We start from the raw sequence: 17,442 nt of genomic DNA, 5'->3' as shown, positions 1-17,442 counted from the left end.
CTACAATAAGCATTCAAATGGCTTTATCTTCACTTCTTCAGGTTAAGTCTGGTGGTGAGACATTCTGGTACATTGTTGAATGCAAATTCAGTTTCATATTTTTTCACTTACAGAGGTATCCTCTTTCTTACTGTTCTGCACTCAGTCATCTCTTCATTAAAAAAATAAAACTGCTATCCAGATAAGACAGTTTTGTTTGAGCTAGCATGTTACCAGTCATGCAACCCTACTCCTTTCTGCAGCTGAACTGTGTTGTACTGTGACCAGTGCTACTGCCTTCATTTTGCTGTACTCTGTGGGAATCAGGCTCCAGTGTAGCCTTTAAGGGTCCAGGTTTAAATTCTTTAAGGAGCTCACGTTTACTTGCTAAGCAATTTTGCAACAGATGGAGCCATGTTTGTGATGCTAGAGCCCTGACTGAAGAAATACAACATGATCAAGACTCAGCAGTTCTTGCTCATCAAGCTGCTTTCTAAGTAAGTAAGTGGTGAATAATTCAGGCACCTGACTAGAAATCCTTAGTATGGTAATAATGGAGATGAACAAAAGAAGTGAATACTCTAGGGTGAAGAAAGGTCAAATCAAGAGATTTTTGCTGGGCTTCAAGTTGCAGAAAAAAAGTTAGCAGAGCCAATTATCTAGAAAACACTGGCAAGCCAGTTTACAAAGCCAGTTTGCCTTTTACCTAATTCCCAGATTAAAGACACAGTGCACAGTCAGAGGACTAGTCAGTCCTGGATGTTACTGGGCAGTTAGAAATAACACAGTAAGGATTTACAGTGGCAAGACAGGGCTTTGGTGAGTGTAGCAGCAGACAGGAGTCTTTTAGATGTGTGGAAGAAGGTACAAAGTACTACATTCTAACAACTATCAGATATTGCTGCATCTGCTCTATTTGTACCCCCCACCCCAAATTAATAAAAAAACTGAGCTCCAGTTTGCCAACTTCATAAACCCCCAGCAGCCACAATTGCTTTTGACTGAATACTAGTAACTGCTGTTAGAACACCTAACAGATACAATTTATTTGGATGCAAAATCCAAGGTACACTCTTCTCAACTACATATCATTATTAGTACTGGAAAGCAGCTGTTCTATATGATATAGTATTCTAATATTGAGACAATGCAGCTCTTAAGTGTAGGCTATCCATCCCAACAGGCTTGAGTCTTCCTTTATGACATCTCCTTAGTCTTTGTAAACATAGCATTACCGGTAGTAGTCAGCACTTAACCTTATTTACAGATGTACAATCTTTAAAGTACAAGATGAGAACGTGAAGAGATGAAACAAACCACAAAGACTAAGCCTGCCTCCCAGTGTTGCTGCACTCATCTTCATCTCAAATATTATAATCTAATTTCAATGACTGGTTACATACTACAACAGGTACATTAGACTAAGTGTGGGTGAGCCCATTTGGTTGCTGGTCAGAGACATAGTAATACATCTGCTTCATCTCTGCCACAAAGAAAGAGCAGAATAACCCAGTAAGTTAAAAACAAGTTTTCTATGGGGCTTGTTCACTTGCACTTGATTCTGGCTGTTATGTCTAGACTTCAAGTGAGAAGATCTCAAATCAAGTTTTAATGAAACTGATCAAGTGACAGAAATACCTCCACTGAAACCAATGAAGTTCAGCTCTGGGAGATCAGACTCATGTATGTTTTACCTGTTTCTCAATGCATTTGTTATCTTGTATCAGACTGTTTTTATGGTTTGAATCATTTTGTTATTCTTGTATATACCCTGAAAGAGATACAGAATAAGTGATTTGTTTTAATTAAAAAAGGAAGCTTATGACAACATTTTAACTAACAGTTTTCTGTAGGCAAATTATTTGAAATAAAGCAGACAGTTATAACTCCGTGACTTCAATGCTATAACTGAGCTAGAAAGAAAATTCAGTACCGAAGATAGGGGAAAAAAGAAACAGAACAGAAAAGGTCAGATTGAGTATAAGTTAGTAAGAGCACACCATGCTAATCACTGGTAAGAAGAGTGAATTATATACATGAAACTGAAGGCTTCAGTATATCTGATGGGAAAAGCCAATGCCCATAGAAAGTTATTAGGTTTGTCAGCACCAGGGAAGATGGTGATTGCCAGGGGAAGCTAATTAACTCTGTAAACTTGGCAATTCAGTGGCAAGTGAATGTCAACAGAAAATAAACCCAAGGCAATGAATACTGCAAAGGCTTTAAACCACTCATACACACTCTGGTGGATTCTGAATTAGTTGTGATCTTTCAAGGGGACGGTCTAGGCATCACCATGGACAGCTTGATGAAGACATCTGCTCAATGTGTAGTTGCAGTCAAGAAAGCGAATAAGATGTTAGGCTGTATTAAAGACAGAACAATATGGAAAAATATTACAGCATGTATTTCTCTTAGAGGTCCTCAATGAATATTTGCTGTTTCATCAGCACCTTAAAAAAATTGACACATTAGAAAAATACAGGGAGGAAAGTGATAAGAGAATGGTAGAAGCAGCTCTCTGTAGCTGGAAAGACAGTAAGACCAAGATAGTTTATTTGTTAAGAGGGGAAAAGAATAGATGATATACACCTTAAAAGTAATTCTCCTCCCCACCATATAACAGTATTGGCCCCACCATATAACAGTATATATACCTCAAAGTCATTTTAAGCCACCTTCCAATCTGTTGACATCAGTATCACTGATCATCAGCACCATAAGTATTCCCTGGTGTTATTCTTTAATGCCTATTATTCAGCTAGTTAAACATTTCTTCTGAAGCAACTACAATAGTTTGTTGAAATTTAACAGTAATCATTTCTGACAGAGAATTGTCACAGCCAATGCACATTAACAACTGTCTTAGATGTGCTGCAATGATAAAAATATCAGTAAGAGAAGATAGCTGCTGGGCCTCATCTCTGTCCAGTACCCAGCCAGAGGTCTAATTTGTCTGCATGCATGCCACCATCATGTTCTCTGCTTCTGTTTGGAGGCCCACTGTAAAAGCTGAGTGATGAACCTTAAAATCACCAGCAACAGCAGACAAAGAGCATATTAATAAAAATGATTTCTTCATGTTCCTTCAGCTACAGTTAATTGATAAAACAGGAGATAATAGTAAATAGGGTAATCAACCTCTTCTATATCTGTATTCCTTCCTCTCCTACCTATCTTTCTGCTTACCCCTCTCAGCTCTATCTTCTGATCATTTCTTTCCTTTACCTGTTTCACAGAAACCTCTCAATGGGCAACTATTTCCCTTTGTTTTACTCCCTTCATCTTTTTCCTTCACAGCCTGCCTTAAGACCAGATTTAAAAAGTTTAGAAGTTAAGCTTACTCTCTCTCCCATATTCCCATTGTACCTGCATGCAACTTCAACTTAAATATGGGAAAGGATAAAGAGTAGGACAAATGTGTGTTTACATGTGGAGAGGGGAAGAAAACCACATTCCTACTACAAAATACCACTTAGTATCCTGACACAAATATATACTTTCAGGAGTGAACATTTCTAGTTCACATAATTTGAACAAACTTTAAAACAGCCACATTATAAGAGATGGCTATCCACTGCGAGCAGGATTTTATTTCAGTCACGGGGTTTACAAAAGATAGCAATATTGATTTTAACGTATTCCATGTAAAAACAAAAAGCCTCATATTAATATACCATTTGGGCTGCACAGAAAATTAAAAAGAGTAAATACGAGTTAGTGCTCAGCCTGAACTTTTCCTTACCCATACATACTGAAATAAGTCTAGTTACATAATACTTAAATAGAACGTATATTACATTCTGTAGAAATAAGCTTTTCGCAAAGTGGTATTACAATACTGTAATGAAAGCTAATACAAATACCTTTTAATAGATTTTTTTAGTCCTCTGTAGCACCTTCCATCAGCCCCAGCCCTTGACAAAGAACAGCTTTGGCCTCACAACACCCCTGTGAGGTAGGTTGTTGGGGTTTTTTTGGTACAGCTGGGGAAACTGAGGCAAAGTGAAACTAAACTACTTGAAGTTAACACAGCAGCTCAGTGGAAAACCAAGGCTAAACCCCACTCTCTTGGTCCTATGCTCTTGCTACAAAATGGGCTTGCTTCTTTTCAGTGCATACAGTTTTTTAGATGATACTTTCCATTCCAGCATTCCAGATGCACCACTTTTTCTGGTGATTCATTAATACTGTGATACATTTTTAATATTTGTATTCTGGCTAAGCAGCCCATTGAACTTCATTAACCTTGCTATATCAACATATAGTCTAAGCAACTGAACATAAAACCATGATATACGTACCATTAGAAGATGCTTCACAAAAAAAGGAAATGTCTTCATAACAATTTGAATCAGTGTCTCAGCTTTTTATCATGCAGAAGTGAAAAAGAGTTTCTTAAATATGAAACAAGTTATTTCCTAATAAGATTGCTGAACTATCTTGGAATTTGTCCTCTCTCAGTTCATTACGCAACTGGTTAGACAGCTTTGTACCAATGCAAAATTCTACTTTCTCTCTGGACACACTTTCCTGATTCTTTTCTTTAAAGGGGAAAAAAAAAAAGGATGCCTTCCCCAAATACTGGACTTCAAACACTTTTGCTGGTTTAAAGCCAGATGGATCTGTCACTGTGAAAGCAGCGCTTACCACACAGCACTTCTCCTATACAACCACTTACACCCCACTCTCTACCTCAGGCTATGCATTTAATACTATCATTTAGAAAATGGCCTTCCTAATCCCTCTCTTCTTATACCTCCTGTGTTTTATTTGTGTAATTCCCACTCTCCCTAATTAAAAAAAAAAAATCTACCTTCCTGTTCTATTTCACTTCAAACAGAACACAGTGGAACTACACTTGGTGCTTCAGAAGCCAAACTAGCTACATGATTGTTATGACTTATCCAAATCAGTATTAGACTCCTCAGTTCTGTTTTCTGCTGTCATTTCTTCTTCCATCTGCTAGAGCTTACAGGTTCTCATATTAACCTTGATACAGACAAGCTGAGTTTTTACTTTTTCTGAAGAATTTATCAGCAAACATATGTCAGATTTCCTCCCCCTTTGTATGTACCTAATTTATATATCTGAAGTTTAAATATGCATGTTACTATTTTCTTATATTCCCAAATAAAGCCCCTAGTTACCATTAAAACCAATTTGTGAAATTAAAAGCTGAAAACAGAAAGGGACAATTTGGGAACTAAATTAGGCAATAAAACCTGGGTTGTGGGTATTAATAAAAGTGGTTTTGGTAAAATTTAGTTTCTTGGGCCTCTGATACAAATTGGTCATGTAAAATATGAGGTATTCATTTCTCTGACCATGCCAGTATTGGAAAGAATAATATCGCTACCTTGTAAATAAGCACCTTTTAAGCACGTAAAGCCCTATTAGTCTAAAAAAGAATAATCTGCTCCATTCTAGATATGGTATTTGAGAGAAAGCCACAAGCAAGTTTAAAACTGCTCAACCAGGCTGAAATTAAGAAGACAAAAAGATACAACTATTGCAAAAGTGCAGATAAGCACGCTTCAAGATGTGCAGCCCTATCAAACTTATATTGTATTTACTTCACCTAAACAGCACAGGTGTCTCAGCCATGCTGTGGTGAGAGAGTTCCCAAGAGCTAACAGATGCAGTCAAATACCAAAAACCGTAGTCCCTACGGTGTCAGGTCTCTTAACACGATTGGTACCATTAAAAAATCATCTATTCGTAAGTTTTGTAAGAGAGTTACTTTGACATGACTGGTAAAACTAGCTACAAAGACAAAACTGAAGTAGCAGGAGACAGTCACTTTTAGTTATCAATTCATCTTCATTTGTGAGTAAGATTAAACATGGCACAGCTAAACCGGGGGCAGGGGGAAGAGGGGCAGGGGAGGGGAACTAATCCTCTCCTACATGTATCATCAGCTCAAGTAAATACAGATGCCAGATTCCTACAGCAGGCATTTGGGAAGTCCGACTTTATTAAAATGATCTAGTTTTTGCCATTTTAACATTCCTTAAATATAGACTATATCATTGAGAACCACAAAACCAAATTGTTCCTTTCCCAGTAAGTACTGGACATTTAAATGTTCTACTAGCAAGTTGGTAACTTTATGGCTGTGTTTTTATTTTAAGCCAGAGAAAGTAAAATGGAACCTTTAAATTGGAAATTAATAACTAACCCACCATAAAAGCGTGTTACAGGTTAGGAAGTTCCTGAAGTGGCACACAACTGCATTTTACTGACTGGTATCAAGAATCTCATTTCTACAACTGACAATCCTTCATTTATGGAATAAGCCTTCAACAAGCGTTTTGAAGGAATGAAATGGACATTCTTAGCATGCCTCCTCAACTGAACACAACAACAAACCAGATAAAGTTGGACTTCGGAGTCTCAAAAGCATACTGAGCTTCCACAGAGGACTGACTTTCAAAATTTCAGGCATGCAGAACAATTAATTCTTACAAGGAAAATACTGTCAACTGGCATTTTGATAGTTGCTGGCAGAGATATTTAACACAAGAAACACTTTAAATAGCTTAACATTCCGTACTATGAAAATCTGCTGCATTTCTGATTTTTTTCCTTTAAGCCTCCAGAAAGAACCTGGAATGATGCACTTAAGAAAAGCCCCCAAGATAACACCTCTAGTTATCAGCAGCTGATGGACTCTGGTGACACCAACCATCCAGAGTTGTTTTTTTTTCATTTTTTAATTTAGCAGAGCTACTTTCAAGTGAAAAAGCAAACCAAAGGTTCATTCACAATCTATCTCAAACCAGTCCTATGTGGTGGGAGTAAGAAGACACTCTGACAGGTAGCAAACTAAACTTCTATGTATAAATAAAAGTCATATTAATATGCACTGCCATAAGCTCTTAAACACAGCCCACCTGTCCGTAAGGCTGACTACCCACTCCATGGCCTGTCCCTTAAGAGATCCAAATGCTCTGCGTTTCCTCAGCTGTTGTACAGTCATAAGCTAGAACTAAAGGTAAAGATTCATTAGACTCCAGAATCCATGTATATTTCCATTTTATTTGATTTGCAACTGTTACAGGGTTTTCTTGAACTGCCAGAATTCATGCCCAAAATCTCAAATAAAGATGGTACAATGGACAGTCTCATCTACCCTTCACACAGTAGACTAAAACCCAATTCATGCGCACTGGTGATTTCAATCGCTTCAGAGCATCAGGAAAAGTGTTTTAAGATTTCATGTTTCTACCACATCAAGTGACATGTCCATTTACCATGAATTCCACAGAAAGCTTTAGTAACAAATCAACAGTTTTGCTGGCAACAATGTATTTTCAAGGAAGATACATGGCTCAGAGTCCAAGGGATTGGGATCAGTCTTTCAGTGGGGTTTTGTTTCCAAATAAAATCTCCAACTTTAAGAATAGTCTCTTGAGCCCTCTCTTTAATAGCAGCTTCTAGCAGAAGTTTTAGAGACAGTTAACTCTGCAAAGGCAAGGCCAGTTTTAGTCTGTGCACAAAAGAACCAGGTGAAACCCCAGCCCCACTGAAGTCAACAGCAAAATTCCCATTGGCCTCAGAGAAGTAGATTTAAAGCGAGTCAGCAGTTAGTCAAAGGGAACCCAACTATGTGATTCCTGCACTATCCTCATCTTCTGCACTTACAGTACTCCCACATACCTAAGCAAGTTTTGTTTTGTTCCCTTGTTTTTCTTGCCATTGGCAACTCTTATAGTTGTTGGGTCTATTTTTTGTCATTTACTCTGAGAAACCTCAACACTGGAGCATGCCACTATTGTACTTCATTTTGCTTCTGGTGTAAGAATTCAGAGAAGAGAAAAATAGTTACAGCAGGACACTTTTGGTACTTGACAGGTTTCGTTCATCGAATCAGAGTTATGGGCAGTGTCCTATAGTCTTAGTGTATCAGTGCCATTTTGCCTACTTTCACTAAATTAAGTCAGAGATGACAACTTAAAGAAGTCACTGCCTTTCATTATAACTAAACTTCCTGACTTCGAATGAACACCATTTATGAGTTTTACTTAGAGGATTTCTGCCTCAAAAAGCCTGCATGCTTCACAGAAGTAGCCAAATAAATAAGGCTTACCAGCTTCAGTTATCCCTCTGCATTCTAAGTTATTTTGGTTATCAAGTAACAATTACCTTTCAACAAACAAATAACTATTTTTAATAGAGGAGGAATGTTTATCTAGTATTGCTACTGGCACGTATCTCATTTTTAAAAGACAAATTCTGAAGACTAGTTGGAGTCTGGATACCTCTGTGTCAAATCAAATCTCTTTAAGTCTTAGTGCTTTAGGGTGAGAAAGACAAAGCTCATGACGAAAAACAAAATAAACCCTATTTCACTATAACATCTCATTGTTATTTAAATATACTGCAATTTGATACCAGAAACAAGGCAGGCATTTTTTTTGTGGAGAATAGAAGAAAAAATGCTTAAACAGACAACTGTGAAAATGGCTAATGCAGACAGACCATTCAAACCCATCATTCCTCAAATCTGATACTGAATGAGTATTAATTTGTTTTGCAATTACTTCAGTACAGCTATCTAAAAAGGTAAACAAACTACAGCTCTGTTATACTTGGATAGTATGAGTGGTATGGTGTGCTCCAGAAGTCTCTAGTAGGCTATGGCTACACATGACAGGATTCCTCAGAAGGGGAACAGAATAGGTTTGTCATTAAGGTCACTTAAATCTTTGTTATAGCAAATTGGAACCAAATGGCTGACTTCTGCAGGATTTCTGCCAGGAATCCAGTAGAGCTGGTTTCAAGTTTCAGGTGGCCACTAAAACAGCTGTAACCTTCTCTTCCAGAAGTTGTGATCCACATGGTGTCCACAATGAGTGCAGCAAGTCTGAGGTAGTCAACCTTTACGAAGGCTCAGTATCTGAACATAAAAAGATTTTGAAATGACCACTGGCTGTAGGTATCTTTCTGAGCAATTAAAGAACACTGATGACTCTTGTTCAATCATTTACATTAATTTGCCCCATATCCAATGAAGAAGTTGTAACATACTATGCTTCCATAGTGCAGGAGACCCAATCACGTCAAAGTAGTCTGCACTTGCTGCAGTAGATCCAGCAGAAATAAGGTGGCATGTTCATCATAGCCGTTAGCTGTAGTTTAGTTACCTTAGTAGAAGGGTTACCAAAAAAGCATTCCTTAATTGTAATGTGTATGCAGCTCTACTGATCCCCAAGCACAGCATACTGGTTGTCTAGCTGAAGTTTAAGTGCCTGGTTTTTTGATACCTCATCCCTACCTCTAGTTTTGTGTTTTACTACTTCAAAGCTCTTCTCCATTTCTTTATCCCTAAGGGAAAATAAATGTAATCAGTAAATATCTTATCACTAGCTTGTGAATTGTGAATTTCTAGTTGATTTCCACCCCTCCCAACAAAAACATTACCAACACAGAACACTAAGGTCTAGCGTTTTTTTTAACAGAACAGCCAAATATTCCCAAGCAAATCTTGTGAAACCTTATCTCCAGAATCAAGCTCATTACCCAGTACAATTCAGATTACATTCTAAATTTCAATATTAACATCCTCAAAAGCAAATTTAAGTGCATTTATGAAAAATAGGTTTTAGAAAGCAGAAGTCCATTTCTAGAATGCTCACTCAGAATTTCATCTTAGCTCAGTTTGCACCGTTCAAACCCTAAAGCATCAATGACAGTATGTCTCATTTGCCAAGCAGGCAAAGCCACACCAAAAAAAAAAACCCAGAAGAAGAAATAAAGCTTCTGCTAGGCTGTATTAATCAATAACACAGCAAGCAGAAAAAAACCCCAACACCAAAAAACCCCCAAAACCCAAGTGAATTAGGTATTGGCCTAGCTATCTCTTCTGTTAGGGACTCAAAAGCAGGGTGAGACTCAAGTCTTTAGCACCACAAAATACAAAACACTTCAGCAAAATTGGGGGAGGGCTCATCATTTTAAACCACAGCTCAGACAGCAAGTTTTTTGATTTATATTTGTATTTAACCCCATTCCTCCATTTAAGTTACCTTCACATCTCTAATGAGAAGGCAGTGTGCTCAAGACATACTACTCATGTCTACTGACAGCAGTAACGGAGAGCCTCACCATGGCTAGTATCTCAGGGAACCAGATGCTGTCAAGGGCAGAAATATTCTGCTTCGGGGAAATCCTTCAGCAAGCCAAAGATAAGGTAACTGGCAGTCTTGTTTGGCTATCTCACCGGGCTATGGTCCTATGAAAGTTATTTCATGGGAAGCCCTTCCTAGAGTTGGAAAATACAGTTAAGACCTCTCCCATATCTCTTTGCCAAACAGAATAATTTCTTAGTTATTTCTTTCCTCTGTGGAAAGATTCAGGCCTAAGCTCTAAAACAAAATAAGAGCACAGAGAAGGTAGTTAAAATATGTCTCTTGGGGAATTAATGGAATGTACTTACTTTCGACTGTCTACAAGCTTGGCAGTGGACTGCAGTGATGGAAACTGTGTATCACTATAGATTTCTGGTGGTCCTTGCTGTGCTCTCCGTGGCCTGCCGCCCTCCCTGGCACCAGGCGGCCTGTATACACCACCAGTCTGAACTGGTTCTGGGGTTTCTGTAACTAGTTATAAGAACAAGATTTAGACAAGAGAATAAGTTTGCATTCATATCTGAACACCACCACCAGCACCACCTCCCCCCCCGCCAAATAAAAAACCAGAATCTTACAAGTAAGTTTTTGCACCTTTTAAAGCTCTGGAAGCAAATATTTTAGACAAGGCAGGAAATCAGGTATCACCTAATTTAATCTATACTTAGTTGTCAAATTAAAATGTGGCTGCTGTGTATTGCCTCACAAAGTTCAGGGAATCAACACCACTGATGAGGACTTCATGTTTCTTATTTGCAATTTATTAGCTGCTTACATTTAAAACTAGAGATTTAAACATATAATTATAAATATATTTGCCAAATCTTATTTAAAGCACCTCTCCAGATGCAGAAGAGAATATCCAAATAGTTCATATTTAAGGTAACAATCTATGATGAAATAACACTGATTAATTAACTTTACCTCCTTGCCTGTACAAACAAGAAAAAAAACAGCAGTCCACTTTTCAATGAATTTCTCAACGGAAGAGAATAATCTGAATTCAGATCATGGCTAAGTAGTTTATCTCTGCTGATGCTAATGAATTTACTCAAAACTTAAGTCCTATCCCGCTAATAAATTTACTCAAAACTGAAGTCCTATCCCTGTTAAAGAATCAATTTTGCAACGTCATGTTCTCTGTACCCTAGTACTAATTTGAAAAACATACTACTAACCATGGAACCCAACCCAAGAACTGCCATATTAGACATCAGATATTGGGTCAACATCCACTTAATTGTCAAAGCAATATTTTTACATCAACAGAAATGCTTCCAACAGATATTTTGCAGATTGCAAAGTAGAGGGATCTCCTTCAAAGATGGAATGCTTTCGTCCTACCCTTCAAAGTCGGAAATAAAAGTTCCTCCATTCGTGTTTATTTAAAGTATCTGACAGTACTATCATCTCAGTTCCTTAGATCCCTTTGCAGGAAAACTTCCTCATTTGCTAGTATGTCAAACAAGCCATTAGTATGTTAGAAAGTGCCTGAATAGGAACTGCTCCTTGAGCTCTACCCTCTGAGCAGCTTAATTCAACCTGATACATTTCCGATTGGAAAAAGCAACAACTCTGAGTTAAATTTACCAATTGGTTCAACAACAGGTGCTGGTGCAGGAGCTGACTTGTTCCAAGGACCAGATGATCTGTCTACACCACCGCCAGTCTCCTCCCAGCTGTCACCAGGTTCTTCTCTTTTTTCACTTTCATCATCATCTTTTTCACTATAAAAAAGAAATTAAAAGTAGCACTTTACCAACAGAGGTTTAAGACTTGCCAGAGATTACACAATCACCACAGAAGAGACTTCATGGCTACTGTACTGAAGATACTATATTTAACCAGACTACATTAGTCCTGTAACCACTGTATTAGTTCTTCCATCTGAACAATTTTTGGCACACTGCTACATAACTTGGCAACCTAGAAGAAAAAAGTTCTTAAGAAAAGACAAATTCGAACTGTACTAAGTGATCAAACAAATTGATTTCTTATTTTGAGCTTAAAGACTTTTTTCTAAGACAGTCATGTGTTTGGAAGTGATGAGAAGATAAAGCAGGAAAAGGCTACAAGTCCAGCTTCCATAAAATGCTTTAGTCAAGAGAAAGAAATTGCAGAAAAGTAGCGACAGAAAGCAAGTAGTGAGCTCCCTCTCCCTATAACCATAACCACCTGAGAAACACTCTTATATTACCCATACAAACAATCTACAAACCAACTCAGATTTTTTTTTGTAAACAGGCAATCAAAAAATACACAGAGAAAAATATGCCATTTAAAGAAGATAAAATGTATGCAAAATCCTGACTGTATTTTGTTTAGACTATTTTATTTTGCATAGAAATAGTCAGAGACTCAGAATAATTTGCTAGACAAAGGTACTACAGAAAGCTGTGTGGTATAACGGGACATATGTGGAGGGTGAGGCTGTTAAAAAAACGAAGATACTGATCTGAACAGCAGCAGCAAAGTGGGAACACAGAAGAAGTTTATAATACACCAAATCCTACTAATCATGATTAGATAAGCTTTCTGTATAAGTAATAATCAGAGAACAGTTAAAAATACCTATCACTTCTGAAAATTAAACGGCCTTTCACTGTTCATCCAAATACAGTAACAACCACAGTAAGCTGGACCAAGGGCCTAAACACATCACTATCCCATTTTAAACTACAGTCAAAAGCAGATGCCTACAGACCAGCTAGAACAGAGTAAGTATACATAACATCCCACCCCTGCCAGATACTATGTGTCTTATTTTCAGCAAAGAGATCTCCAGAGCTGGATAGTTTATAACCTCCAGTGGGTTTTTCTTCCATTTACTTCTCCACTCTCCCCTTGAATCCACTGAGTGGTTACAAAATCCTATGGCAGAAACTTCCGCATGCCTGAAAAATCTGCCACAGCATCAAAAGCATTCAGAATGCCAGCCTTTGTCTGGAAAACCAAAGTACTCGCTTTTCAGTCAAACAGTACTAGTAGTCCGTGAAGCAGCAGCCCACTTGTTACTTGTCCATCCAGACATGTGATTATCTGTCATGACACTTCAATGGTATGAAGAGCTTATGGACCAAATACATGCAAATGGCCTAAAAGGACTAGTTAACCGAAAGGGGGGTGGGGGGCTGTTAAAAAATAAATAAATCAAAAAATATGCAAGACCTGCTCAAACAGTGAAGAAAGCATCTATTGCACTGGTTACAGGTAAGGTGATTTTAAGATGGCGTTATTCTGAACATCATCAATACCTGGACAATGAGTATTATGTGACATTCTCAGTCTAAGACTGAGGTCATAAAAATCCTTTTTCTGACCTGATGAAACATTTTTCTTAACCAGGACAGACTTAAGTAAACTTAACTTTGGATCAGACTAGAGGAACAATCTAATGAAAAAAGCAAACAAAGAATCTTGGATGAGACTCATAAAAGCAGTCCTGTGGGATCTTGTCATGGCACACTAGTTTTACGAACAATATTTTTAGTTTTTTGAAATAAAAATGCAATGTTTCAGGAATTCACTCCCCAAACTGAGGTGCTGAATAGATTGAGTCAGCCATCCTTACAGCAGTCAAATGATTCAGTGGGAATTACTATCCTGCACTCCTCTCTCAGAGAAATTCCTACTTTAGTATCTTTATGGAGGGGAATGTTAAGCATTTGTAATAAATATTTGAGTCCCAACCAAAACAGATAGACCTAGAGTATCAACAGATTTAGAAAACCAGGAGAACATTGGCAGAGAACAGTCAAACCTAAGTTACCCTGCAGCAAACTTCTATATTAGCAGAAACATACCAAACCTCTGTTTAATTGAACTCCATGGAGGCAGCTCTGAAGAAAGAACATACTTTTTAGACATAGGCAATGATTATACTGGACAGAAAAAGAAAATTTTAGTACCTTATTTGCATGGACTGAACTCTAAGACCACTATAATCAATTTCTTCCTTTTGCTCAAACTCCTTCCAATCATCCTCTTCCTGTAAGAGGAGAAAAATATAAGTTGTTACGTTCTTCACACTGAAAGTAGAAAAGAATTTAGCTAAGATAATACAAAGAAAACTAAGGGTGAAGTTCTGTGGGAAACGGATCTGTGTGCACCACTGCCAACAGGGGAAAGGATTCCACTCCCTCCTCCCCTAACTTACTATATGTCATCTAGGATGCACTTGTGAGCTGACTTTAACTCACTAGAACAGCTAAGAAACACCCCAGCAAAAAAGTCATTCAAGTGAAAGAAAACCTCATCATCTCAGTAAAAATCCAGCGGGAAGTCAAGGGACAACACAAAGTAGGGAACAGGACCATCCAGTCAAGACCAGGGAAATACAAGGGCAAGACCTCTCCCTTTTACTAACAGTAAGCTTTTATGACAGCTTAAATGCACATGAGGCTTTAGATTTACTTTTCCATCACCTAATTTATGAGCCAAACAGTGAAGAACATTTGGAATAGCTTAGAGTGGATTTATGACAAAGATTAATATTGGTACCTTTGACTTTTTCACGTTCACAACCACATTTACAGCCTTTCTTGTCTTCTTAATGACGTTTTTATAATAGTAAAAAGGTCAGCTTCAAAACCACAGCAATCTTAGTACACAAAAATAGTAGAATACTAGTCTTTGGAGAGCACCACTTTAAGGTTTTAAAACAGGAGTTTGATTACGTGTTTGGGGAAAGAGGGACCCACCTAAGTGGAGTCAGTTTTGTCCTACTGTGTAATCAGCAGATTCTGGGGTTATTAAGGTAGGCCAGAAATGGACCAGAACAGATAAGCAGTCCTCCCATGTTCCTAGACACAGCTTTAAGGCACACACAGCCTAATTAGTAGTTTACACAATTCCTACATTCTATATGAAATGCAGTTATATTACTTTAAATATGAAGACCTTGGGAGCAAGGTCTGCCAATGGTATAGCCCCCTTTCTGCTGAACAGCTGGGAATACAGCTTCTTTTAAGAGCCCTGTCCTAGGATCTTCCACATTATCAACCTCTAGCAAGAAAACTTTGACCTGCTTTAAAGTACTAGCAGAAGTAGAAAGTGACCTCATGTTATTACACCATCTGCTGAAGATTCAGTCTTTTGGAAGAGCGTGAGTCTACAGCTCTAAAAATTTTTTAGATTTCTTACAACCCATCTCCATGGAAACATCATTGTTTCCAAACCAATGTACCTTTCACGTTTAATGATCTTCATTTCTAATCCAAGTACAAGCTTCAGTCAAACCCAGATATTATTCTACAAGCAAATGAGCGGAAGAGCAACTGAAAGATTACCACTGACCTTGGTCTACTTAGAAAGTTACTACAGGTGTCAAGCTCCCCAAGTTAAACAACATGGGGAAATAGCAGAGTATTCCTTAAAATTAATTTTAAAATACACAGCGTGGCCCGTTGTAAGGCACTAACTCAACTATGAGCACTTAAGTTTCTCTCGCATTCTCAGAGTTTCACTGTAATACGGTAGAAAAAAAAAATTACTGGCAGTAAAACCCTTCCTGGCAGAAAGGCAAAGAGCTCAGCGTACTTTGTCTGCAGAGCCAGGTGGATCTTACCGCCAAGGTCCACAGGCCACACACGCAGGTGGCCTAGGGCTGGCCCCTGATGCGAACCCCCAGTTCCGGCCGCCACCTTGCGCCAAGACCCAGAAACCAGGGAGGGCTAGGCAGAACCGAAGCCGCAGGCCGGGAACCGGCGCCGCTTTCACCCACGGCAGCAGCGCCTGCCCGGCGGCCCCGGCCCGCTGCCGCCCCGCTCCCGGGCAGGGCCGCCCGGGGAGCCCCGCCAGGCCCCGCGCCGCCAAGGGCGCCCGCATGGCCGGGCGGCGCCGCTCCCCCGCTCCGGCGGCGGCGGCGCCCCCTGCCGGCAGGAAGGCGCCGCCCGGGCCGGCAGAGGAAGCCGTGACCCTTCCCCCACCGCCGCCCCGACGGAGCGGCCCCGCTCTCACCCCCCCACCTCCGCCCGGCCGCACCTTGGTCACCGTCTTGGCGGAGCCGGCGTTGGAGGCGGCGGCCCCGGAGCCGCTGCCGTCAGCCGGGCGGGTTCCGCCCGCCGCCGCGGCCGCCCCCGCGGCATTAGAGGCGGCGTTGGAGGCGCTGGAAGCGGCGGCGGCCCCTCGGCTGCTCTTCTCCTTCCGCTTCTTCTTGTCCCGCTTGGCGAAGAAGTCGTCGAGGCTCCTCTCCTCGGTCTCCGCCATGGCGGCGGCCGCTCCCAACGGCGGGGCGGAGGGGGAAAGGAGAGGGCAGCGGCGGCCCGGGCCAACAGGTGAGCCCCGCGCAGCGGCGGTGCGGCCTCCCGCTGCCTGCCGCCCCTCGCCGAGGGGAGCGAGCGCGGCCGCCTAACGGCTGCGGCTGGCCGGGCCCGCGCGAGCCCGCCCGACGCCCGGCGGAAGGAGGCTTCCGCGCTCCACGTTGGTGGCCGCCGCTTGACACGGCCCGAAAGAGAGGAGGGGGGGGGAGGCGACCCGCCGCGGGGCTGGGCTGAGGGAAAGGGGGCGGGGCCTCCCGGCTGTACCCCCTTCTGCGCATGCGCCGCAGCGCCCCGGCCAATGAGCAGCCGGGAAGGACGTGCCTGCCGGCCAGTCAGAAGTCTCCAGGGGCAAGCCGCTGACGTCGCAACGTAAGAATGCGTGACGGGAGGGGAGGCGGTGGCGCTGCTGCGGATTGGCCGAGCCGGGCGGAGGGGAAGGCGCACGGCGCTCGGTTGAGCGGGCCGGCGCGTGCGCGCTGAGGCCGGGCTCGCGGAGCTGGGCGGGGCGGGGCGGTGCCGGCGAATGGGGCAGCCCGGCGCGTGCCCGGCGCTGCCGGCGCGTGCGCCCGACGGCTGTTTCCCCGCGCGCGTTGTCTTCCCCTGCTTCCGCCTTCCCCTGAGGAGAGCCGGCGCGCCTGGGAGGACCCGTGTGTGTGGCCGGCCGGGCAGGGCTGACAGGTGAACCGTGACCGGCCGGGGCTCCTCGGGAGACCGTTGGCTGCTTCCCGCATCGGGGGCAGGCCCTTCCCGTCAGGGCCCGCCGCGGAGTGAAAGCCCAAGGGGGCCCTCCCCACAGAGCGCTGCGAGAGCCGCGTCGGAGGACGCTGAGGGGGCTGCTGGAGCGGCCCCTGCCCTCAGCCAGCCCTGCCGGCTCGGGGGGCATCGGCCTGCCCAGCGGCGGCTCGGTGTGGGCCCTGCTCCCCGCCCTTGAGGTGGAGTGGCGTTCACTCCCAGCGCGGACTGGGGTGGCTAAAGCTCGGCCTCCCCGCGCCCTGGAAGGGGCCGTGCACTTAACGCTGTCATCGTAAAGGATGCAAGGAAGTAATCTAGCTTTCATCTGGGAAATGGCG

General features: G+C 41.8%; 1 protein-coding gene across 3 annotated transcripts; it reads right to left on the bottom strand.

Moving 5' to 3' along the window:
- Window positions 1–7,000: 7,000 nt before the first annotated feature.
- On the bottom strand, window positions 7,001–16,365 carry CDV3 (CDV3 homolog). 3 transcript variants are annotated; one of them, XM_059818299.1, is made up of 6 exons: window positions 15,972–16,365; window positions 15,408–15,413; window positions 14,021–14,100; window positions 11,703–11,839; window positions 10,421–10,583; window positions 7,001–9,309 (listed from the first exon to the last, which is right to left on the bottom strand). In XM_059818299.1, the coding sequence occupies exons 1-6, from the start codon at window positions 16,317–16,319 to the stop codon at window positions 9,183–9,185; spliced, it is 861 nt and encodes a 286-aa protein (XP_059674282.1). In that variant the 5' UTR covers window positions 16,320–16,365; the 3' UTR covers window positions 7,001–9,182. The 3 variants fall into 3 exon arrangements, with proteins under 3 accessions (XP_059674282.1, XP_059674284.1, XP_059674283.1); XM_059818301.1 differs by lacking the exon at window positions 15,408–15,413 and adding an exon at window positions 13,281–13,283 and having other exon boundaries at window positions 16,095–16,365; XM_059818300.1 differs by lacking the exon at window positions 15,408–15,413 and having other exon boundaries at window positions 16,095–16,365.
- Between the last annotated feature and the right edge of the window lie 1,077 nt (window positions 16,366–17,442).

Source organism: Gavia stellata, chromosome 6 (genome assembly GCF_030936135.1).
Source record: "Gavia stellata isolate bGavSte3 chromosome 6, bGavSte3.hap2, whole genome shotgun sequence".
NCBI lineage: Eukaryota > Metazoa > Chordata > Aves > Gaviiformes > Gaviidae > Gavia > Gavia stellata.
Note: the sequence above shows the minus strand (reverse complement) of the source record. Positions and strands in the feature narration are given on the sequence as shown.